This window comes from Lithobates pipiens, unplaced genomic scaffold (genome assembly GCF_037356315.1).
Source record: "Lithobates pipiens isolate NorthernLeopardFrog02 unplaced genomic scaffold, aLitPip1_a1.2 Scaffold_16, whole genome shotgun sequence".
Lineage (NCBI taxonomy): Eukaryota > Metazoa > Chordata > Amphibia > Anura > Ranidae > Lithobates > Lithobates pipiens.
This window is the reverse complement of record NW_027507748.1, coordinates 623,899,989-623,925,763: the sequence shown is the minus strand read 5'-3', so window position 1 is coordinate 623,925,763 and position 25,775 is coordinate 623,899,989. Positions and strand designations below refer to the sequence as shown.

The following is a 25,775-nucleotide window of genomic DNA, read 5'->3' as shown; positions in this document are numbered from 1 at the left end:
CTGTTTCCATCTGACTGTCATCTGATCCACCAGACGGATGAGGAACTGATCCCCATCCATCTGTTTTTGGACACATGTCCATTTACATCCGCTGCTCAGTAGAGGGCAATGGACTGTCCGATTGGGTCTGTCTAAATAACGGACAGCTGGACCCGATTGGTCCACACATGTGAAAGGGACCTAAGTTGGTCACACACTGATCATAAAATTTGGCTGGTTCAGCAGGTAGCGGCTGAAATATAATTAGTGCATGTCCTCCCTGTTTGACAGAAAGTTGATCGTCATTTGTTGAAGGAACACGTTGGAAAACATTTGCTGATCGGCAGCTGCAGCCACTGATCAGTGTTCTGAACTCTGCAAGTGCCACATGATGTGCTTGCAGGGGGGGTGCTCAGTGCTGCTGATCTCCTGTAGCCTCTTTCAGCTGCTTCCTGTTCACATGCACTCGCTCCAGCGTCAACTGCACATCATTGCACTGGACTGGCTTCCTGATGGTGACAACAATGCATTTTGCCTGTACAATAAATCTGGCATGGCTGTGTGTAGGTTCCTGCAGAGGTGCATGTAACAGGATGACACCACAGGAGCCCAACAGCAAGATAGTTGTCACCCCATAACAGGAAGTGCCTGGACAAGGACCATTCTACCAGATCGCTGGGTCTTCTTTTCATGAAAGGTGCGTGTACACTCACACTAAAGCATATATAACATTTTAGTGAGTGGGTTTAGATCTATTTGGAGGAAGTTCTGTTTTGTTGGCAGTAGCGCCACGTTCTTCCTGGTATTCTGCTTATTTGTATTCTTTGTGAAGAGTGCCGGCCATCAGTAGACTAGAAAGCTGGTACGTTTCCTTGTCACATGTGGAAAAATGGTTTCTGCACCAATAAAATGACAACCAACCAGTCGTCTTCATTATTTCTAGGAAGCTGAAGAGAAATTTTCCCAGTGCTGTTGTGCTTAGTACAGACGACTATTTCCTAATGGAAGACGGAACCTACATATACAATCCAGATCTGCTACAAGATGCACACAGGTGGAATCAGAGGAGAGGTGAGCTACTGATTTGTCTGCAGAAGGTCCAATGACATTCACCAGTCAGTCTGCTGCTTTACAGTAAAATTATACTTCTCTAGAGGGTGAACTGGCCGGGCAACATCTGATTGGAGCCTTTCTGTGTAGTATTATGGATGGCGGGATGCCTGCCTCCTAGAACACAATAGCGGGGCAACCCCTCTGATTTAAAATTCTTGAGATGATGGAGAATATTTCTTTAAGGGGAACTAAAGTCTGCTAGACTCCCCACATTTCCAGCAATGTGACGTATCTCACTGGCGCTGGCATTTTTTGAACTTCTTGATTGGCCAAAAAAAGCATGACAGGACCTCTTAAATATGAGATCAGTGGTCAAAAAGATCTGAGATCTCATATTTACACTAAAATGCAAAAAAAAAAAGTAAAAAATTGTAATAATAAAAAAATAAAAAAAGTCGCTTCCGCCCTGCAGTGTCATGGAGATGGATGGGGGCCATCTTCCCCTCCCTCGTCTCCGTGCACAGCCACAGAAAGGATCCAATTGCCTCCGCCGCTGCCGACGGCTCTGGTAAGCGGCAGAGGGCACTGGATCGCGGCGGAAGGGGTACCTCTCCCGCCACCGATAAGAGTGATCTGACGGCGAATCCGCAGCAGAGACCACTTTTATCTTGTACTGGACCACCGGGCGATACCGGGGTTATGGCAGCTCAAAAGTGAGGACGTACATTGAAAGTGGGTAAAAGAACATGCTCTTTAGCAGAATGTAGCCGGTAGAGGGGCGAGACAAACCATGTAACATTGACAGGTGTGCTTACAATGATCAATTGTATTGGTGCCGTATCACATCAGCGCAGCTTTAAAGCCTTCATCACGGCTCGCATATGACTTCTTTAACAGAAGTCAATGCAAGTCATGATGAAGTTACCCTAAAGTAAAGGCAGTGGTGGCTGGTGCCACATTTTTGGAGGCTGGCAAACAAACCACATGCCAACAGGCCCCGGTCTGTCGGTTAAATCCTAGGAGAAGCAGGAAGACAATAGTGAATATTGATTCACTATTTTCACACAACTGGGTGGGCTCAGGGCGCAGTGCTCCCCCCCCACCCATTGAAATCCATGCGTCCTGTGCCCTGCATGTAGATCAGGGGCTGGGTGCATAAATTAGAGGGGTGGCACCCCTGCGCCCCTAATGGAGCGGCTGCCACTGAGTACAGGAACCTTTTTTTAAGTCGATGCGACTTGATATGAACTGTTTCATTGCCATTAATGGGCCGTGACATGTCATGCAACTTTGAACTCTCAAGTTGTGGCAGTGTGAACCGGCTTATATTTGTTAGTGTTTTTAAATCGGCTAGTCCATCTAATACCCCCCCCCCCAGACTGACAATGCTGCTGTCGAAATGTACCCTCTGTGCTCCTTCATCCAGAGTGGGGGCACTCTAATACAGGAGGTGTGTTACTGGTCAGATCACCAGGTGAAAACAGAGGGGAAAAAGCCTAAAAAGAAAACTGATGCAACCACCACCACCTCCCAAAAGAAAAATGTATTAACTTGCAGCTTAGCAAGTCTTTGGATATGGTGGCTGCATTTGTTTTTTCTTTTAGTGTTTTTATTTTTCTTTCCCCTTTATTTTGATTTGCTAGAAAACCTGTTATTTTTCGGTTAACTTTAAATGCTGTTTTGTCTGGACAACATATTCTGTTAAAGTGGTTGTAAAGCCACTTTATTTTATTCCTAGAATTCTGTGTTGGGTAAAGTTATGTACTTTAAAATAAATATGTAGCTTCATACCTTGTTTCAGAGCGCCGCTCGGTGCTCACGTGACCGCCCGCTAATCTCCTTCCCTGATCTGAAAACTACAGCACGAGGGGCTGAGAATCCCCCGCTAATGTCAGCCAGGAGGAGGGGAGAGAGGATGAGACCGGCGGGTGGTCACATGAGTGGCGCTCTGAAATAAGGTATGAAGCTGCATATTTCTATCAAGCAGATAACTTAATCTAACAGGAGATTCTAGGAACAAGACAAAGTTATTTTAGCAGCAGGAGGGGAGGGGCAAGGAGCAGATTGGCACTGAGACTAGCTGGCAGGGAGAGGAGAGACAGTGGGCTCATGGAGGCATGTAAACTGAGCACAGTATCCTGGATCAGCAGCCATGATAAACATGGTTGGTTGGTTTACAGAGGGAGGGCCAGGCAAGATCAGCCAGGTATTTTAGATTATAGAAAGGGACAGATTACACAGCAAAGCACTGTGGTGCTGATCTTGCTTTAAAAGGAAATGGATCTATTTTTTTTTTATTTTTTTTTAGGGTTACAGCTGCTTTATGTATGTCCATGTGTACTGCTGCCTGTTCACCAGAAGCCATTTATTAGACCAGCTTCTGATGAACGGTCATCCTCGAAAACCAGCATTCGATCGCCACTTGCAGCACTGATCTGAGTATTCTGACAAGGGGGGGGGGGGGGGGGTGCTACCACTATCAGAATACAATTCAACAGATTCCTGCTTCTACGTTGTTTTGATGCAGGGATCTGTCAGGTTTTTTTTTTTTTTTCACTCAACCCACTGAAAAACTGAACAGGCTAGAGGGTTGCGACAAACTAACACTGACAGGGATGCTTACAGTGATCAGCTGTTAAGTGATGTAAAACCTTTATAAGCATTTACAGGTTTTTCCTTTAGGAATAAAGTGTTTGTGGGAGTTCAGCTTTATTTGTCTAGTCCAACACACCCCTCCCCCAAGACTGGCAATGCCGCTGTGCAGAATGCAGACACCCTAAGGGCTCATTTTACACTGGATACAGTCAGGTGCAATATTTAAATGCAGCATAATCGGAGGATGAACACATATGCAAGAAAAAAAAATGAATGTGCCTAGCACCACTGCAGTGTTTTTTATGCGCCTAAAAAAAAAAAAAAAACAGCTTGCTGCATTCTTTCTTACCAAAATGCACATGAATGTGTGAAAATGTGTAAAGAAAATATATTGAAATGCATTTTAAAAATATTTTAAAAATGCTCTGCAAATGTACTGAAAATGCACTGACAAAAACGGGCACAAACAACAAAAACTCATAATAAAAACACAGATTGTGGTGTGAATGAGCCATAAGACAGGCATCGTGTTAATGGCTGGATCACAAACTAAAATAAAGAAGGAAAAAATAAATAAAAAAATCCCCCAAAAAAACGAATGCAGCCACCACATCTGAGGATTGGTAAGCTGCAATATAATACATTTCTATTTTTAGGCTTAATACTTCAGTTTTATTGTCATACCTGCAGGCCATATGGGTTCCTTTGGAAGACTGTCTGAAAAACTCTGAAAGGTCATTTCACTCAGGTCAGAGTTAAATATGGCATGAACTTTTGCCTTAAAATAACTCTTGCAGAATTCATCTCCAAAAGTTGCCAATTCACTAAAAGGGTTTTTTAACAAATGTGTTTAAATATTTAGGTTTTGCGATTTAAGTTTTTTCACAGGCTAACACTGCAGCAGAGGGATATTTTTCTAAGACACACAGTTGTATTGTGAAGCAATGAAAACATTGTAGTGCGATTTCATTTCCAGAACAATCTCAACACGCACAATGATACAAATTATTAACAATCCTGAGCTAAGAGCAGAACTGATACATTGTTTTCTTTTAATTTACTGTCCAGGTCAGAGCTCCTCTCGTTATTATTTTGTACATTTAAATTAAGATTTCCTGTACCACGAAATAAATTAAATTAGTTTTTTGTTTTGTTTTTTTGGTGGAATTTACAGATTTATCTCCAATTATTTTGTTTGTTTTTTTTTTTTTTTTGTATTTTCCTCACGTTTGCTGAATTTTCAGTATTTTCTTCAAATAGAATATTCAGTTCATCAAAGTAAAATATCAAATGTGTTACTTCCAAAAGCTACCCCATTGGCAATCCCTGCATGCTGCTGCCTTGCTGGGATACAAAAACCATTCGTTTTCACCCCTGTAATTCTGGGAGTTAGTGGTCAGCGGTTTTGCATCCTAGAAACAAGGTAAAATGTGGGGATTGCTTACTGAGAGTTATTCAGCCAGGCTTCTGGGGTAGCCCAAATGGCCTATAGCAGTGATGGCGAACCTTGGCACTCCAGATGTTTTGGAACTACATTTCCCATAATGCTGAACTACACTGCAGAGTGCATGAGCATCATGGGATATATAGTTCCAAAACATCTGGGGTGCCAAGGTTCACCATCACTGGCCTATATATGACAGTAAAGTTAATGGACATTTTTCAAAGCTCCACGATTTTAAGGTCTGGGGCCACTTGACTGCAAAGGATACAGTATTTTCTGGAAAAGGTGAAATTGGCTTTTAGGCTCGGTTCATGTATAGGCACTTTTGCAGACCACGTTTGCTCGGGCACGGCATCCAGTCCATTTATTATTGTTTCCTATGGATGTAGTTTACATCTGTGCATTTTATGGGAAGGGCCAGGGACTTGTTTTTGGTTCCATAGCCTTCAATGGATGAAAAGCATGCACTGAAAAACACATAATGCACCTGCAATATGCAAACTGCAACCTGCATAAGTGTGAATTGGGCCCAAAGGCTCATTTTTTCTTCAAAGCTCAGACTTGCTTTCCGACTTGTTTCTCTAGTTCTGACTACAGATGATAAAAGTTGGGGTCTATTGTATAGACATTTTCATACAAGAGTTCCACAGTTTTCACCCAGGAGTCACACATTTTTCCAACTGAATCAAATTAGAAGAATGTGTCAGCCCACGTTCACATCGGGCCATTTTCAAATGCGATTTGACATGTTAAATTGCTGCCTATTGCTGGCAACTGCACCGTCCCAATCAGTGTGACGCAGGACCGATTCCCAAACGTAGTTCCTGCACTACTTTTGGTGACTTTGGGGGTGATTTCAATAGACCTCTGTGCAGGAACCTACAGCCATGTCTCTGAAATCACTCCCAAAGTCAGCTTGAAATCATGTGAGTTCAGTTGAGTAACTTTTGGCCGTGCAGATTAAACCTGCGATGTGAAGAAAGGAAGTTGCAGGAATAGGAAATCTGAATCACGACAGTCATTCTATAAAGCGGAATACTTGTTATATGTGTACGCAGGGACTCATTTATAACCTAATGGGCCCGCTGGAGCAAGATCCTTATTGTCATTTTATAGAAAATTTATATCTGATTTTGTTTCAACTTTAATTCAAAATTGTTGTTTCATTGGGACAGTGGGTAGTACAATACAGTAATTATTTTTGCTTGGTTAATGATTGTTCTGTAATGAATCGTTATGTTGCTGTAACTAGGAACTACCAGAGGCTTTTTCTCTCTACAGCACGCAAGGCAATGACCAAGGGAAGGACCCCAATTATCATCGATAATACCAACATCCTGGCTTGGCACATGAAGCCGTATGCTGTTATGGTAAGTACAGTCAGGCTTTGCTTAGGGGACATGGAGCAGTTACATATAGACATGTCCCATTTTTAGAGCAGATGATTATATATAGGTAAATGGAATGATCTTAAAGCCAAGTTCCAGTCTCAAAAAAACATTTTTTAAAGTCTGCAGAAAATAATGTAGCTGCTGACTTTTAATATAAGAACACTTAACCTGTCCAGGGATTCCACAATGTTGTCCCCCGAAGCCGATTTGTCCATTGGCTCAGGTGTCGGCATTGCTTTCAGGCTTCACAGCTGGCACCTGCGCGAGTTGTGCTGCACTTTCTGAATGGCCCCGAGGAGGAGGAGGAGGAGGAGGAGGAGGAGGAGCTCACCGTGGCTAGCTTAGGATGAAAGTACACCTTCAAAACACTAGAAAAGGTGCAAAACAAATAGGAAAAAAAAAATGAGGGGGATGGGGTGGTCTTTCGTTCAAGACCTAGTTGTATTTTTCTCTGGAACTCCAGGGGACACCATTGGGCACATTTTCTGAGTAATTCAGTAGCTGTCCACCCATGGCACACAGATTATCGATAATCAGCTACTGCAATCAGAGGTGAATAGGTATAGTTAGGGTGTTTTGTGTACAGTGGGGTTTACTTCACAGTGGATTAATAATAATCCACGGGCACAAGAAATATATGGCTGTCAAACTGCTTCATGACCAATTATAAGAAACGCAGACCATATCATGACGTATCCCTTCACTGTAGATATATCATTGGTCAATGTTTACAGCACTTCTAGCAGGACTAAATTTGGCCAATGTGGAGACTGTTTAATCTGTCTGGATTTTAGTGCAATTTCTTCATTAGAATATTTTCCTGGCGCATCATGGGAGCATACACTGGGTTGTGGCTCTGTCCCCACAACCTGCTAGGACTGGTTAGCTATACGTTTTTAGCTAGGCCCCAGCCCAGCATTCTCCTTTTTGTCCTCACCTGATTGGGACTGGATGGATCACGTACTACCCCTTACCGCATTCGCCCTAGCCAGGTTAAGCCTCTCCTAGGTGGAGGTCCCTGTCCTGTACGGCCTCTAAACAAGCTCTATGGAGGGAACCCCAGTCTGATGGTCTTGGGGGGGTGTGCTGGCCAGGATTGCAAGCACTTTAAACAAGCCTGGTTCTCTGCAGCATTTCCCCTTTATACCCTTCCTTAAAATGTTTCTGCTGTTCTGAGCCCTGTAGTCCTCCTGTGTTCCTCTGCCTCTTTCCAAGATGGCGGCCATGGCTTCGGGGGTTCTGAGCATGCCAGCAGAAAGTGACAACAGCAGGGACCTCCTTTGGCAGTTTCTAAGATGGCGCCTAAGTCTGCATTTTGCAGAAAATTATAACAGTAATAACAATGAGGATAATAGAAAATTGTATACTCACCTTTCCATAATTTTCCTTTTCTGGGTCATCATCATGGCAGCATACAGATTCCCACCCTTGAGGTGATAGTTACAGAGAATGCTGGGCTGGGGCCTATCTGAAAATGTATAGCTAACCAGTCCTATCAGGTTGTGGGGGCAGAGCCACAACCCAGTCTGTGCTGACACGATGATACAACAGGAAAAGGAAATGACAGATGAAGGTGATTTTACGATTTTCAGTTTTCTTCTCACTTCTGATCCAAGTAATATACCATAAAAGGAAATGAATCTTAGAAGGATATGGAAGGGTTAGAGCCCCTATTGGGTTTTTACGCTCTTGCCTCACTGCCTTGTTTACCAATGCTTTCAGGATATGATATAAGGAAAAATTCTCCTTAACAGTTACAGTGGATGTAAACCCACTCTCGTCCTTTCTAAACTACTGCCATAGGGGTTATCTAGAAGGATATACATGCCTCCTGCATGTATACTTATCTGTCAAATGTCTCCCCTCTGCAGATTCTGTTGTTCTGTTCTGGGTCTGTTGTCTGGAGCTCGGTGGGTGGAGTCGTGATGTCAGTAGACTCCCCGCCCACCTCTACACTCCCCTGGTGAACATGCATTTTCTCCTGTGTATTTCTTACACTGAACTTCTGCTATGATCACTAACATCCAGTCAAAACCCTGAAAAGTCCCCACATGACTTCAGCATGCCAAATCATGCTGAGATGTGGAACAGCCAATCCTTGCAGAGCAGCAGAAGAAAGTAGTGGGAGGGAATTAAAAAATAATGCGTGTCTCTTAGGCTAGTGCACGAGTCACTCACAGCAAGGGGGAGGATCTGACAAAGATTTTCTCTGTCAAGATTTACCTCACTGAACAATAAAAGACTGGGCTCAAATGCTAGGAAATCTTATATTCTACATTATGACATAAAAAAAAAAATAATAATAATTTCGGGTTTACATCCACTTTAAGTTAAGAAAAAAAAAAAATGACTTACACCCCCCCCAATTTAATATAATAAACCGCTTTTATTGCCATGTGTGTGGTCATCCCTCCACTTTCACTGGAATGGAAAGTACAGAAAACAATGCAATTCTGGTTCTAAGATTCTAAACCTTCCCATTCTATTGAAAACAGAAAAAAAAATGAAATTGCATTTAAAGGCTAACATTTTATTATGTCCTTGCTTGTCTTCAGGCACTGGAGAATGCATATCAGGTCATATTTCTGGAGCCCGACACACACTGGAAGTTCAATGTCAAGGAGTTAACAAGGTATATTCTTCATCTCAAATCTTTATTCTAGAGCAGAACAGCTATAAAGGATGAGAGTACGGTTATCCTTTCAGGGTAGCTTCTCTGGCCTAAGGTAACCCACTGCCCCCCTCCCCAAACTAATACTTACCTTGATCTGATGTGCCACGCCCGTCTCTTGCTGGGTTAAGTCCAGGAAAGGGAACTAAAAGTTTACAGGCTAAGTTCACCTTTTTTTGTTTTTCTAAATTCCAGCTCTCCTTTGCACTAGTATAGCATTCATGTACTTTTTTTGCAATAATACGAAAGCTTTCCATAAAATCTACAGACACGTACCTTATTGTCCTCCATCCACGATTCCAAACTTATCTACTGCTTCTGTCTTACATCCTTACAGACTGTAGGTCATGATAGAGGAAGGAGTAGACCAGCTGAGCTCATTAGCACACACCCTGCATCATCCACTTCCAGCTGCATGGTTTTTAAATTAAATGCAATCAGTGATCAACCTTCTCACGATCAGATTGCATAGTGTATGGCCATCTTTATACATGTACATAGAAGGATTGGACAGAAACACTCAGCTGTCAAGCCTCGTTCATGTCTCTGCATAGCAGGAACTTGCATTCCCACATGGGGAGGAGGCGTTTTGGAGCATTTTCACTCATCACACACACAGCAATCGCCCCAAAGAAGCTCCAGAACTTTTTATTTTTTTAGAGCGGAGCTTGGTTCGTTTTTTACTGCAATGAAACACACAGATGTGAATGGGGCCTCATTGTTCTTGTGTTATCGCACTAATTTCACTTTCAGGACCCATTCACATCTAGAATAGTGGGAGTGAACGTTTTGTGCCTCGTTTTCCTGTGACACGCATAGGGCAGAGCCCGTTGACTTAAATGGGCTGTGCTATATGTGGCTTATGGGACATGTTGGCGTTTTGTGGGTCGTGTGTTTTTTCACATGCCAAAATGTGTGTTTGGTGTGCCATTACCAATCAGTGGCACTGAAAGCGCAACTAGTAATTTTAGGTGTATAAAGGTGACCACACACTATACAATCTAATTGTCCAATCTCCTTTAGATTTACCAAATTTCTATAAAAGGAGGAAACTCCTATCTAGCCAATCACTCTATATCCAATCAGGCGGGCCCTTGCACTGCATAATTGATGGCAAATCTAAGGGAGATTTTACAATCAGATTGTATAGTGTATGTATACTAGCTGTACTTTCAGTGCCATTATTTAACAACACACCGAACAGAGAAGCAAACACACATTTTGCCATGTGAAAAAAACAAATGGCAAAATGAACAGTAAAAAATACGCAACCCACAAAACACCAACATGTCCCATAAGACACATATAGCACAGCCCATATAAATCAACAGGCTACCCTACGTGTGTCACAGGAAAAACAATCCATAAAACTTTCGCTCCCACTATGCTAGATGTGAATGGGTCCTGAAAGTGAAATTGGTGCGATAACACAAGAACAACGAGGCTCCATTCACATCTGTGCGTTTCCTTGCTTTTTACTAAAATAAATATTCCAAAAAAAATATATATATATATATAAAAAAAATAAATAAATCCTCCTCAGTTTAGGCCGATATGTATTCATCTACCTATTTTTGGTAGAAAAAAAAAAAAAAAAAAAAAACAACCTGGAATAAGCATATATAGCTAGGTTTGCGCAAACGTTATAGCATCTGCAAAATAGGGGATAGATTTATGGCATTTGTATTCTTTTTTTTTTTAATCTTTATTAGTAATGGCGGTGATCTGCGATTTTTATCCTGACTGTGACACTGCGGCGAACAGATCGGATACTTTTGACACTATTTTTGGACCATTGGCATTTATACAGCGATTAGTGCTATAAAAATATAAAAATGCATTGATTCCTGTGTAAATGTCACTGGCAGGGAAGGTGTTAAACACTAGGGGGCGATCAAGGGGTTAAGTGTGTTCCCTGGGCGTGTTCTAACTGTAGGGGGGATGGGCTCACTAGAACATGACAGAGATCACTGCTCCCAATCACTGGGAGCAGTAGATCCCTGTCATGTTACTAGGCAGAACAGGGAAATGCCTTGTTTGCAAAGTGTTCTTGTTGTGAAATGTGTTCCCTGGCTGTGTTTGCTAACTGTGTGGGGAATGGGCTGCCTGGGACAACACACAGATCCATCTTCCTACATAGCAGAAAGACAGGATCTCTGTGCCATCCCGCCAGAATGGAGATTTGTCTTGTTTACTTTGGCAGATCCCCGTTCTGCTACTGCAGGGAACGATCACGGGCGGACATTAAGTCTGCGGGACCCGCAGGCCAGTCAGCGTATGTGCACCCACAGAATGGCGTGTACGAGCCCGACGTACACCTATGGCGATTCGCGCAGCGGTGGCTGGTCGGCAATTGGTTAAAACACTTTATGTATATACCATAGTTGGAGTATAAGCTGAATTGCAGTGCAGTACCTTTATAACATTTCTTTCATGAGATCACGAGCCGGAGTCTGTCAGCAAGTCCCAGCCAATGATTCATGGCCGGTAACTGCTGATCAGCTGTGTACAATCACAGCCCAGAGCTCTGTGTTGACAAACAATACACAGCCCTGTACAGAGGGGTATCGAGAGATCTAGTAGTAAAAGCAGAACCCTTCATACATATTACCCACAAACAGAGCACACATTCAACCCTTTGATCGCCCTAGAGGCCTAGATGTTGACCCCTTCCCAGCCAGTGTCATTAGTACAGTGACAGTGTATAGTATTATCACTGCATTGATGTCAGTGGCAGTTAGTGCGAAGAATAAACTGACACTATCGCAGCCCTGTTATCAGTCACTGGTCATCACCATTAAAATATTTCAGTGTATATACCATAGTTTGTAGGCACTTTAACGTTCACACAAACCAATCCTTATACACTTATTCAGAATTTATTTTATTTTTTTAAGTGGACATGTAGCAGAATACATTTTTTCCAACATTTTATGAAGAGAATTGATTTTGTAAATGTTTTTTATTGCAGAATGTGAAAAATATTGGGTTTTTTTTCAAAGTTTTTGGTATTTTTTTTGTTTATATCACAAAAAAAAGAAGTGATCAAATCCCACCAAAATAAAACTCTATTTAGGTGAAAATATATAAATATAATTTGGGTACAGTGTTGCATGACTGCGCAATTATCTGTTAAAATAGCAGTGCCAAATAGCAAAAAATGGCCTGGTCACGAAGAGGGTAAAATCGTCCGGAGCTCAAGTGCTTAACCACTTGCCAACCGATTCACGCCAATATACGTTGGCAAAGTGGCACGGGTGCGCAAAACAACGTACCTGTACATTGAGGTGTCATCCGCAATACGAGGGCACGTGCCCACGGACTTGATGTCTGTTGGTGGCCTGCAATCGTGACACAGAGAGATGTAAACAAGGCATTTTCCTGTTCTGCCTAGCAACATGACAGGGATTTACTGCTCCCAGTGATCAAGAGCAGTGATCTTTGTCATGTTCTAGTGAGCCCACCCCCTCCTACAGTTAGAACACACTGAGGGAACACAGTTAACCCTTCCCTGCCAGTGACATTTACACAGTAATCACTGCATTTTTATAGTACTGATTGCTGTATAAAAAAATGCCAATGGTCTCAAAAGGTTCAGATCTGTCCGCCACAATGTCGCAGTCACAATAAAAAAAAAATCCCCCCAAAAAAATAAAAAAAATGATAGATTGCCGCCATTACTAATAAAAGAATAAAAATGAACATAAATCTATTCCCTATTTTGTAGATGTGATAACTTTTGTGCAAACCAATCAATATATGCTTATTGCGATTTTTTTTTTTCCCCAAAAATATTTAGAAGAATACTTATTGGCCTAAACTGTGGAAGAAATTGTTTTTTATATATCATTTTTGGGGATATTTATTATAGTAAAAAAATATTGCCTTTTTTTTATAGCACAAAAAATAAAAACCGCAGAGGTGATCAAGTACCATCAAAAGAAAGCTCTATTTGTGGGGGGAAAAAAAAGGATGTCAATTTTGTTTGGGTACAATGTTGCATGGCTGCGCAATTGTCAGTTGAAACGATGCAGTGCTGTATCGCAAAAAAGGGGCTTGGTCAGGAAGTGGCTAAATCCTTCCGGGGCTGAAGTGGTTAAAGGGGAAATCCAAATTGCCAGTAAAGTTATGGAGTGTAAAGGCCATAAAGCATAGCCGTCCATCATCATCCAGTTTACAGTAGTGAAAGATGAAGTTATTTTGCTGCACTTTGAACACAAACATTGCTTTTTATGGTGTCTGAATAAACAGTGGCTAAATAAATGAGATTTTCCCTGGGCATAAGAGCCTACCCTGCATGAGATGATACGCCTTTTCTAGCACACTCCCAGGTATGCTTGTTTTCAGAGAATTATTAACCACTTGCTTACTGGGCACTTAAACCCCCCTCCTGCCCAGACCAATTTTCAGCTTTCAGCGCTGATGCACGTTGAATGGCAATTGCGCGGGCATACAACACTGTACCCAAATGAAATTTTTATCATTTTTTTCCCACAAATAGAGCTTTCTTTTGGTGGTATTTAATTACAGTTGGGAGTTTTATTTTTTGCTAAACAAACAAAAAAAGATGCAAAATAAAAAAAAATTAAAAATCATGTTTAATAGCTTGTTATAAAATTTTGCAAACAGGTCATTTTTCTCCTTCATTGAAATGCGCTGATGAGGTGGCACTGATAGGCACGGTTAAGTTGGCACCCATAGGCACAGATAAGGCGGTACTGATGGGCACAGATAAGATGACACGGATGGGTGGCACGGATAGGTACCACTGATAGATGGGACTGATGGGCACTGACAGGCACTGGTAGATGACACTGATGGGAACGGATATGTGGCATGTGAGGTGCAGCACTGTTGTTGAGGCAGATTGTGGGCACTGATGGGTGGCACTGATGGGCACTAAGGGGTGGTACATATGGGTGGCACTTTTACTTTATTTAGGTGGCACTGGCAGGGGGCAGGTGGGCACTAATGACTTGGCCGTGATCGGGACTGAAGTCCCTCTCACGGCCGCCGGTGATCGGGTTTTTTTTTCTAAATAGCCGATTACCGGCTGTTGTGATCACATGATCAGCCGTCATTGGCTGACAGCTGATCAAGTGGTAAGGGGTCGGTATCGACCCCTTGCTCCGATCTGTGATCAGGCGAGTCTCATAGACTCTCTGATTACAGAGCGCGCCGCGCGCGCCCCTCAGGGGGCGCGCAGGCCGCTCATGCACGAGACGACGTCAATAGACATAGTCCCAGCAAAGGAGGTCCGCACTGTAGCCGTCATTCGGCTATAGCGCGGATCTCAAGCGGTTAAACTGTTTTTAACCACTTCAGCCCCAGACCAATTGTCAGCCTAAGGACCAGAGGTCTTTTTACAATTTCGCACTGCACTGCATTAACTGGTAATTGCGCGGTCATGCAATGTTGTACCCAAAATGAAATTTGCGTCCTTTTCTTCCCACAAATGGAGCTTTCTTTTGATGGTATTTGATTGCCTCTGCGATATTTATTTTTTACGATATAAAAGGAAAAAGACTGAAAATTTAAAAAAAAAAAAAAAAAAGATATTTTCTAATGTTTGTTATAAGAAAAATCGAATGAACTAAATTTTAGTCATACATTTAGGCCAAAATATATTCAGCTACATGTCTTTAGTAAAAAAAAAATGTCAATAAGCGTAATTTATTGGTTAGCGCAAAAGTTATAGTGTCTACAAACTAGAGTATATTTTCTGGAATTTACACTTTTAATTTATGACTGCCTATCTCATTTCTTGAGGTGCTAAAATGGCAGGGCAGTACAAACCCCCCCCCAAATGACCCCATTTTGGAAAGTAGACACCCCAAGGAAATTGCTGAGGGGCATGTTGAGCCCATAGAATATTTTTATAAATTTTTTGTCCCAAGTGATTGAATAATGACACAAAAAAAAAAAAGTTTACAAAAAGTTGTACAAAGTTGTCACTAAATGATATATTGCTCACACATGCTATGGGCATAAGTGAAATTACACCCCAAAATAAATTTTGCTGCTTCTCCCGAGTACGGGGATACCACATGTGGGGGACTTTTTGGGAGCCTAGCCGCGTACGGGACCCCGAAAACCAAGCACCGCCTTCAGGATTTAATATATAAAACGCTACCAAAAAAACTGTTAGCGATCGCAGGGATCAGGTCTGACTCTGCGAACGCTGCAGTTATGTGTTTAGTGTTTTGTAAGTGACAGTGATCGATCGATACTGCACTTGGGTGGGCTGGGCGGAGGGGCAAAAACGCAGGTGCTAGCAGGTATCTGGGCTGATCCCGCTAACAATGCGTTTTTTTGGAACCCTAAACTGCTGGGGACGCTACTATAGATCTGATCAGATCAGATATTGATCTGTTCAGATACTATACCATTACGGGAGGTGTATGCTTTGTGTGTGGGTGTTAGCGGTACTGGCACTAACCTAGCGCTGCCTGGGGCGACGCAGACCCTGACCCTAAAACCTAATTGATATCACCCGCCAGGTGATCAGAGAGCCCTGATGCTATAAAAAGCAAACTAACCAGAGTCACCCGTAACACTTATACGGTGATCACTGGTGAAAGGGTTAACTAGGGGCAATCAGGGGGTTAAAATCTTTATTAGGTAGTATATGGGGGTCCCTGACGCTATATAAAAACCTGACGGGGAACCTAAATAACTAACTGGCTAACCAGTGTCACCAGTGGCACTTATACGGTGATCGCTGGTGAAAGGGGTTAACGCTAGGGGCAATCAGGGGGTTAAAACCTTTATTGGGTAGTATATGGGAGTACCTAGCGCTATAAGGAACATGGCGATGAACCTAAAAAAATAACTAGCTACCTAGCGGCACCAGTGACACTAATGCAGCCATCAGAAAAAAACGATTGCTTAGTGACACTGACAAAAGGGGGTGAAAGGGTTAACTCTAGGGGCAATCAGGGGGTTAAACCTTTATTGGGGGGGTAGGGGGCTACCCTGGACCTAACACTAACTGCCCTGACAGTTTTTACTGTCACAACTGACACTAAATGCAGTGATCAGTAAATAAATGATCACTGCAATCAGTGACACTGTGACTGGGAGGGGGGGATCGGGGGGGGGGGGGGGGGGGGTTTGTGTGCCTATGTGTACCTACATGTCAGTGTAGTGTTGGTGCACTTACTATTGTGTTCTCCTCGCAGTCCGGTCAAAAAGACCGCCCCGCGGAGAATGACATCACTTCCTCCCTGCCTGTGTTTACAATACACAGGAAGGGGAAGCTTCTCATTCGCCAGGAGCGATCAAGAGGGGATGGCCAGAAACCAACGGCCATCCCCTCATCCCGGATCGCTCCTGAAGCGAAACGGACCGCCGCAGCCAGTGGGAGGGGGTCCGATCGGACCCCCCACCCGCTGGAAGGCAAGCACGTACATGTACGTGCTTGTGCCTGTTGGTGCCATTCTGCCGACGTACATTGCCATACGGCGGTCTTTAAGTGGTTAAAAAAAAAAGTAGTATGCAGTGTATACTAGTACATGATGACAGACTTGTCTAAAAAACGGAACCGTCCTGTGGCACGCTGTTGCCACTAAGATGGATTCTAACTTCACCCGGTCTTCCTTCCATTTGAATGGCCGAGCGCTCCCGTACATGCATGGGCGTCAGAGCTCACTGCATACTCCAGTCCCTTGAGAGCACAGTGACATCACTGGCTGCGTAAATATCTCCTTAACAGTGCATGTTTAGGAGCTATTCACCGTACCTACAGGTAAGCCTTATTATAGTCGTACCTACAGTTTACTACTGCTTTAAACCCAGTGACAGTAGAACGTTATATAGTGGGGGGGAAGGGCATTATAAGAAAAAAAGAGAGGAAGTTTAGACTTAAATAGTTGTACTGATATGAGAGGACTAGTATTTAATGCTGTAGTTAAATGTTAAGATGTTACCAATGTATTTGTCCCAGAATGGTCCAAATGTTTACTGTTTCATTAAGACATTCCTAAAAAAAAAAATCTATTTAACCACTTGAGATCCGCGCTATAGTCAATTGACGGCTACAGCGCGGATCTCCTTTTCCGGGACGACGTCTATTGACGTCGTCCCGTGTACGAGCGCCCTGCGCGCCCCCTGAGGGGCGCGCGTGGCGTGCTCTGTGATCGGCGAGTCCATGAGACTCGCCTGATCACCGATCCGTGCAAGGGGTCGATCCCGACCCCTTATCACGTGATCAGCTGTCAGCCAATGACAGCTGATCATGTGATATAACGGAGCCGGTAATCGGCTATTATTCCTCCTCGCGCTGACAGCGCGAGGAGAAAAAAAAAAAGCCGATCACCGGCGGCCGTGATCGGGACATCAGTCCCGACCACGGCCAGCCCTGCTAGCGACCACCTGCCCCCTGACAGTGCCCACCTGCCCCCTGCAGTGCCCCACTTAATAAAAGTAAGTGCCCCCCATCAGTGCCACCCAGCAGTGCCCACAGTGCCACCCAGAAGTGCCACCCACAGTGCCACCCAGCAGTGCCCACAATCTGCCTCAAAGGTGCTGCACCCCAGTGCCGCCCATCAGTGCCCAGCAGTGCCGCCCAGCAGTGCCACCTATCAGAGCCACCTATCAGTGCCCATCAGTCCTATCTATCAGTGGTACCTATCAGTGCCCATCCGTGCCACCCATCCGTGCCACCCATCCGTGCCATCTTATCTGTGCCCATCTTTGCCCATCAGTGCCGCCTTATCTGTGCCCATCGGTGCCGCCTTATCTGTGCCCATTAGTGCCGCCTTAACTATGCCTATCAGTGCCCACCAATGCAGCCCATCAGTGCCCACCAATGCAGCCCATCAGTGCCCACCAGTGCAGCCTATCAGTGCCGCCTAATCAGCGCACTTCAATGAAGGAGAAAAATGACCCGTTTGCAAAATTTTATAACAAACTATTAAAACATGATTTTTTTTTTTTTTTTGCATCTTTTTTTGTTTGTTTAGCAAAAAATAAAACTCCGAGCTGTAACTAAATACCACCAAAAGAAAGCTCTATTTGTGGGAAAAAAATGATAAAAATTTCATTTGGGTACAGTGTTGTATGCCCGCGTAATTGTCATTCAAAGTGCATCAGCGCTGAAAGCTGAAAATTGGTCTGGGACTGAGGGGGGTTTAAGTGCCCAGTAAGCAAGTGGTTAAAAAAAGTCCCAAAACTATCTATACCTGTAATTGTAGGAGGAATAGCCATGGTGTTCCCAGAGAGAAGATCCAACGGATGAAAGATGTCTATGAGCACAATGTGACTTTCCATAGCGTCCTGCATGCAGAGAAGCAATCTTAAACTGGAAAATACTGCTGACAGGAGGAACAACTCCCCCAGAGGAATATCTATAGGTCAGAGAACTTTATCTCTATAGGTGTGGAGTAACTACATATCCCAGCATTCCTGAGAGTCTTACACAGTGCTATCCTTCAAAAGGTAACGGCCAAATTGCATTCTTCATGCAGGGTACAAAGGTGTAGCATGAGCACTATCCTGGGTAAAGTGGTTGTGGGTAGCTGAATATATACAATTTTAAAAATTCACTTTATCTTACAGTAATTGGTAGAAGACTGTATATGCAATCTGTGGCAGAAATAGAAGACCTCACTAAAATGACCCCAGTGCATTTTAGTGAGGTCTTGTAATCCAGGTCTAATCACAGAACAAATTATACGGCATGTACATGCCCTTTACAAGCACAGGCTGTATTCACCAATGGTGTATCACTCAATCCACCCATCACTGAGTGCTTCTGGGTGTTCAGGCTGATCATCGCTTGTTTAACTGAAAATCGTTTATAATTCACTTGAATTGTCTTTGAGATCCTGTTCATGCAATGAATGGATGACATTTTTCTGCAACTAGACCTAGTTACTATGTTGCGTAACGAGACATGAACAAAATGTCACTTTGACACTAAAATTAAAAAATGTAAAAACTGCCTGCATGCAACAAGCACTAGGCATGTGTAAATGGGACCTTACTGCAAATATTCCCTAACAAAGGGGGTTATTTACCAAAGGCAAATCCACTTTGCACTGCCAGTGCACTGGGAAGTGCAGTCGCTCTAAATCTAAAGGGTAGATCTGAAATGAGGGGAAGCTCTGCTGATTTTATCATGCAATCACATGCAAGCTAAAATGCTGTTTTTTATTTTCCTTGCATGTCCCCCTCGGATCTACAGTGACTTTACTTCCAAGTGCACTTTCAGTGCAAAGTGGATTTTGCTTTAGTAAATAACCCCCAAGGAAAAGATTTTCATATTGAATGTAAGTAACTTGTGCTAAAATAAATTAGGGGCTGCCACCGCAGAACTCTTTCTGTAAAAGGCTTTCTGAACCTCTCGTTTCACTATGTTAAAGTGGAACTTTACCCAAAGTGAGGCGAACGGGTAACTGGTTTCATGAGCACAAGGTCACCCTCACCCCACAGCCTTGTGGGACACATTGCAAGTCCCAGGAGACTGCTGGACTATTTACAAGGTGCGGAGCGGCTCATGCATGTTTTCCATAGTTAAGCTGTGGTTCCTAGACTCGCTTAGGTGAGGACAGTGCTGGATCCAACAGGTAAGTGTCCTTATATTAAAAGTCAGCAGCTACAGTATTTGTAGCTTTTGACGTTTTTTTTTTTTTTTGGGGGGGGGGGGGGGGGAGAGACTGTAGCCACTTTACGCTACGAATCAGAGAACAGTTTAAGTTCCCCTATCTACAGTCTCTTTGTGGGTCAGAGATTTAAAAAGAAAATGGCTGCAATGTAAACATATGACATTTCAAGGCATAATGTGGACCACACCTGGTTTTTGAAAAAAGAAAAGAGAAACCAGTGTAGCACAATAGCCAGGTACCTACCATTTTCAGTGATCAGCAATGGCAGCCCCCCATCTCATGGCAAGTTTTCTTTGGTGCTTAGTAAGTGCTCAGTCCTTTAAGTGCCTGCATCTATTCTTTTATTTACATGGAACCCAAATGACCCAAACCTGGGAACACTGTTCTATGCAGCTAGGGGCCAGACCACTCCATGGTGTACAGAGGCCTGCAACTTTCTATCCTCTGACTCACATTTGTTTGTGAACATGCCTTATCACATAAGAAGACTTTACAGACCCTAATCAAACTATATCAATTTTGCCAAGCGCCATCATGTGCAATATTCATGTATGGACTAACAAGAGATGACAGCAAGATTTGATTACGGTTAAAGAGCTTTTCTGAAATGTCTTTATGGTTGCTTCAATCTGTAGTTCATGAATGAGCCATGCTAAGATTTGTAGTTGCCTACAAGCTGGTGATTTCCTTGCTGACCATCTATTACAGGTTATTAAACATGTCTCTAATTCTCATTATGACCCTATGTCATACAAATGATTTTAGAACTGCTTCTAAATTGTTATAATTCAGTTTGATAAAAATGAGAGGCATTACGATAAATAATTGTTATTTTGTGAACTGAGCCTGTAGCTTCCTATAAGGTCCCATCACCCATGTGGAAATGTGCTAGTTCCCTCCATGTGGCAGGCCTATAGAGCTCACTCATAGCTGGAGCTCAAAACTAATGTCTGAAATGTGCCTAATAGCTGGCTAGGCACTGGCAGAAATACCTACCAACCAGCATGCTACCACCAACTGTTTTAATAAATGTTTTTGGTAGTTGTCTCGGTCTGTTAGTTGTTTCTGTGGTAATCCTCACAAGAGTCCTGAGTCCGGAGTCCTGCTAGGGGCCTGAGAGCACCTGAGATGCCTGCAACCCCGACAGACTAATAGTACTGAATGGGAGACCGTAAAATATTCCTAATGGCTTTAACACAAACATAATTCAGCAATAGTCAGTTCATGAAAACTCCTCCTTTAATCCGGTCTTTGGGATGAAGAAACTTTTGAAGCTTTTTCTCTAAGAGACGGGTGTATTCATGGAAAAAAAATCGAGATTTTTCCTATGAGAAACTGCATGTACATTCATCCTGTGCAAAAAATAATTTTATTCAGCCATTTTCTCCCAGGTCAAATATTATTCATACAGAAGTCTGGATAAGGAAATAATACTGAAATATGGCTATTAGCTGGAGCTGATGATCTTATGAACCACTTCTGGACCAACCTAGTTTTGACACTTGTTGTTTACAAGCAAAAAATACTGATTTTTAACTAGAAAATTACTCAGAACCCCAAACATTTATATATATATATATATATACATACATACATATATATATACACACACACACACATTTTTTTAGCAAAGACTCTGGAGAATAATAAAATGGTGGTCGTTGCAATTGTTTGTCATCTGTTTTTTTTTTTTTTTGCAGCGGACTTTCAAAAGCAATTTTTTTGGAATAAGAAAATAGTAAAGTTAGCCCAATTTTTTTTAGCATATTGTGAAAGATGTTACACCGAGTAAACAGATACCCAACATGTTACGCTTTATATTTGTACGCACTCGTGGAATGGCGACAAACTACAGTACTTAAAAAATCTCCATAGACGACATTTAAAAATTCTTAACAGTTACCAGTTTAGAGTTACAGACGATGTCTTTTGCTAGAATTATTGCTCTCACTCTGACGATCGCAGTGATGTCTCAAATGTGTGATTTGAACATCGTTTACATTTGTGGGCGCGACTTACGCTTGTGTTTTCTTTGGTGCGTGAGGACTTAAAAAGGTCCCAAATCCCTCCTTTGCACTTAAAAGTATTCAAAACTTGCCGTTTTGGAATACTGTGGATTTTTTTTATATCGTGCCATTAGCAGCTGAGTAAACTGGAAGTGATGTCACTTCTGGGTTACTACAGCCGAGACCTGATCAAAGCTGTTTTCAGCTATGTTTGGGATGCCAGCCAGCAAGCTTCACGCCGGTACAACCACTTCCTCAAAATGACGTACAGGTATGTCGTTTTGCAGGAAGTGGTTAAATAAGTAATAATTTCTTATGACCATCAGCTCCATCTAGTGGCTATAATGCAGCATTGATTTTGATGGTCTATTCTGTATCAATGAAAAAAAAAAAAAAAAAACACTTTAAAGCTGCAGAGAAACTAGCCTAACAATTATCCTTTGCCCCTATTCAAACAGAAAGAATGTACATATAGTTTTAAAGGACAAAATCCCTGCAATTTTTTTTATTTTTATGAATATACCCCCAAGTGTGTTCTTTTGTGCAGCATCTACTAATCTGACAACACACAACTTCACTTATACATTCTCTCTTTGCACTTAACATTCTTTTGTATGTTTAACAATGATGTTTATGTTTTTAAAATAAAAATCTATTTGTTTAAAAAAAGAAACATTTCTAATTAACAGATTTATATATTTGTATGTGTTGTAAGACTTACCTGCAAATTCTGTAATTTGTACAGGCATCTGAAAATCATTAAATATCATATTTATCGATTTATAACATGCACCTTTATTTTAAAAGGGATGCTTCAGAAAAAAAATTAAAAATAAAAAATTAAATTTTAAATATAGAACTTTGACTCAAAATAAAGGTCAGAGCCTGATCAGTGTCCATGAGCAGCCTCTTCATTGCCTATTAATGCAACCTGCACAGTGCCCATCTGCAGCCTCTCCATTGCAAATGAATGCAGCCTCACCGGTGCCACGATCTCCTGTGTAACCAGCGATCAGTCACACACAGTCCCGCCTCCCAGCCCAGCTCCAGTGATAGAGCAGTGGTCCAATCCTGGGTGACTGATCACCGGGTACACAGGAGATCACCACTCTGTGTAATCCAGAGGCACCCGCCCCCTCCTTCCACTCTGAGATATCAGGAATCTGTGTATAACACGCACACAAGATTTCCCCCTGATTTTCAGGGGGAAAAATTGCAAGTTATATGCCGATAAATAATAATAGATATTAATAAAATATTTTGTTTGGACAAGTGTATTGAATGTTTGTGCAACCTCTCCTAGACAGTTCTTTTCTTAAATACCAGCCATCCAGAATGACAAACGCACCGCAAGGTGAAACATCTTTTACTTCACTAGTGACAAAGCACGAAGAACCAAATTGTGGTGACTCAGCAATGCATACAGTGCAGCACATATCTACCCTCTTTTACGAAACCCTACATATACCCAGTGAAGTGACTAACCTCAGGTGATGCACGGGAATTAAAAAAAATCCTCCTACAACTACAAACGTCTTTCCCCTACATTCATTCAAAGTGCAGAATTTACACAGAAAAGCAGGGGGCGGAGAGCTCTGATTGGAGGGAAGGGACACGCCCCCTTCATACAGCACACTGGAACAGAGCTGAGGCTGTCAATCAGCTGGAGGTCCATCCCCCGTCACCATTTTTCTCTTGTCAGAAGTCACTCATGCTTATAGCAGAGGAACAAGGCAGCCGACAGAAATGACACTAAGGGGTTGATTTATTAAAACTGGAGAGTGCAAAATCTGGTGCAGCTGTGCATAGAAACCAATCAGCTTCCAGGTTTTATTGTCAAAGCCTAATTGCACAAGCTGAATGAAGTTAGACGCTTACTGGCTACCATGCACAGTTGCACCAGATTCTGAGCTCCAATTTTAGTAAATCTCACCTTTAGTGCTTCTAATTGAGACAAGTACACATTATAGACTAGAGGGACACTTTGTTCATTTTCCATGTCTGAAGTTTAAAACCACTTGATAATGATTAAGTCCAGCCCCACTGTATACTATAGTTTGGGTATGACATGTAGAGCGAAAATACTTTTGAGAAAGTCTGTCTGCATATTGTTTGTGTATGGGTGGGTGGGTAACATGCACAGAATGAAGCTTGATAAAAACAATATATTTGGAAAAGGGTAAATAGATGGACCAGTACAAGCCCTACATTGAAGTTTCTGCAAAGTGGAGGGGGCGAGATTATGATATTTAAGGGCTCCTATACCTCTTACAGAACAAGGTAATGAAAAAATATCAATGCCTTTGGAATACCATCATGTATTTTCTATAGATTGTTTAGACCAGGGGTCAGCAACCTTTTTCAACTTAACCCTTTAAAGTCCAAAATTTTCATTGAGTTAGCGTGATTCAAAATGTGCTCTACCAAATGCTGGAACAGAATGTCAAAGGGTTAAGGGCCAGATTCAGTGTATGTGAATGCATGGAGGGCCGCATTCATCTGCTCATAAATTAAAATAATACTACTAACATAGTAATAATAACAGCACAGGTTTACCTCACTTTAAGGTGCTTCATGAATACAAAGCCAGTTCACACTGAGGGAGCATGTGGCTGGGGATTTGGGATTAATTGCCCACTTCCCCATCCTGGCACCCAAGGGTGGCTGACACCAGCCTACATAGTCTGGAGATGAAAGCCCCATACCCGAGAGAGAAGGAGGTCCCTCTTTACGTCACTCAAAAACACTGTGTAGGCTCTCCTACCTTGCACAGGTGTAAAGTACAGCAGAGAGCATCTGATGTCACAGGGCTGGATGGGGGCGGGAACTGCTGAAGTTAACTTTTTACATCAACAGGCTGGTGATTGGTTGCTCAGGAGTGTTCATGCCATGGACAATCCACTGTTGAACACTTGGAGTTTTTTAAATCTATTTTTTTTCCTAGAAAATTCTACTTTCCAGCACAATTTTTTTTTATATTTACAGTGTATTAACATTTTAAACATATATACAGTTTCCAATATTTGTATAAATAAAGAACAGATATTGTTTAAAGTTTGTGTCTTCTTCTTTTGCGGAGTTTTCCATGGCCAGTGTCTTCTTTCTTTATGGCTATATCATTAGGTGTATCGCTGCTGCTAACTGAAGGATCAGGTTTACCATCAGACTGATTAGGAGAGATCTTTTCTGTCTGCACATCAGCTGACATTTCTGTTTTTTGCCGTATTTTCCCTTTCTCTAAACCTGAAACGAGAGCCTGTGTATTAATCATGGCCAGTTCTTCATCGGCCACAAATTCCCCTTTACTTATTAGAATGGGCTGTTCACTTGTCTGTACATCTTTCTGCATACTTCGAGGAGGACGAAACGCTCTCTGCAATGATGGTGACACAAAGGGACGCACGGGCGTTATTGGTGGAGGGGAAGGTATCCGGGCAAGGAGGTCCAGACCTTTCATCTTCTTGCAAGTCTTTGGGTCCATGTCACTACTAGAGATAGTTACTGTATTGCTCCTGCTAGGGGTATTCAGAGGATTCATCTGGGCACTTCCAAGTTTGGCCACTGGCGTCTAAAAGTGAATATATTAGGGTGCAAAGTTTATTGCTTACTACAGCATTAGCAAAATAAAATTCACGTTTTTAATGCCTGATCAATTCATGTTATTCAGAAATGATGCGCCAGATGTATGTAAAGTATGGATTTTGCATCTATCTGCTTCATTATGTTATAGTACTTAATACAGTGGAGGCCAGTTAGCCAACATTTTAACATACTGCATAACACCTGTCACAAACAATGTACATCAGATGGAAGCATTCTTACTTTGCATATGTATGCCATTGTTATTTTGAAAAACAATGAAAATTATTGCAATAGAAAATGTGTCATGCAAAAAGCATGCTTTTGTACAATCAAGAATGCACAACACAGGGTTAAAATAAAAAAATAAAAAAGTTGCATATTTCCAAAGTGCCATGAGCTTCTATGATGAGTTTAGAGCAGTGTATTGAATGAGTGACCTACCCAACA

General features: G+C 42.3%; 2 protein-coding genes across 2 annotated transcripts in view; one reads left to right on the top strand and one right to left on the bottom strand.

The window, feature by feature from the left end:
• N4BP2L1 (NEDD4 binding protein 2 like 1) overlaps positions 1-24,800 on the top strand; it is a 28,968-nt gene extending 4,168 nt beyond the window's left edge. The window contains exons 2-5 of the mRNA XM_077484111.1: positions 923-1,050; positions 6,353-6,441; positions 9,018-9,094; positions 18,328-24,800. Of these exons, the coding sequence (XP_077340237.1) occupies positions 923-1,050; positions 6,353-6,441; positions 9,018-9,094; positions 18,328-18,433 (400 nt within the window). The 3' untranslated portion in view covers positions 18,434-24,800. The remainder of the gene's footprint in view (positions 1-922; positions 1,051-6,352; positions 6,442-9,017; positions 9,095-18,327) is intronic.
• BRCA2 (BRCA2 DNA repair associated) overlaps positions 23,097-25,775 on the bottom strand; it is a 105,572-nt gene continuing 102,893 nt past the window's right edge. The window contains exon 26 of the mRNA XM_077484110.1: positions 23,097-25,314. Within this exon, the coding sequence (XP_077340236.1) occupies positions 24,796-25,314 (519 nt within the window). The 3' untranslated portion in view covers positions 23,097-24,795. The remainder of the gene's footprint in view (positions 25,315-25,775) is intronic.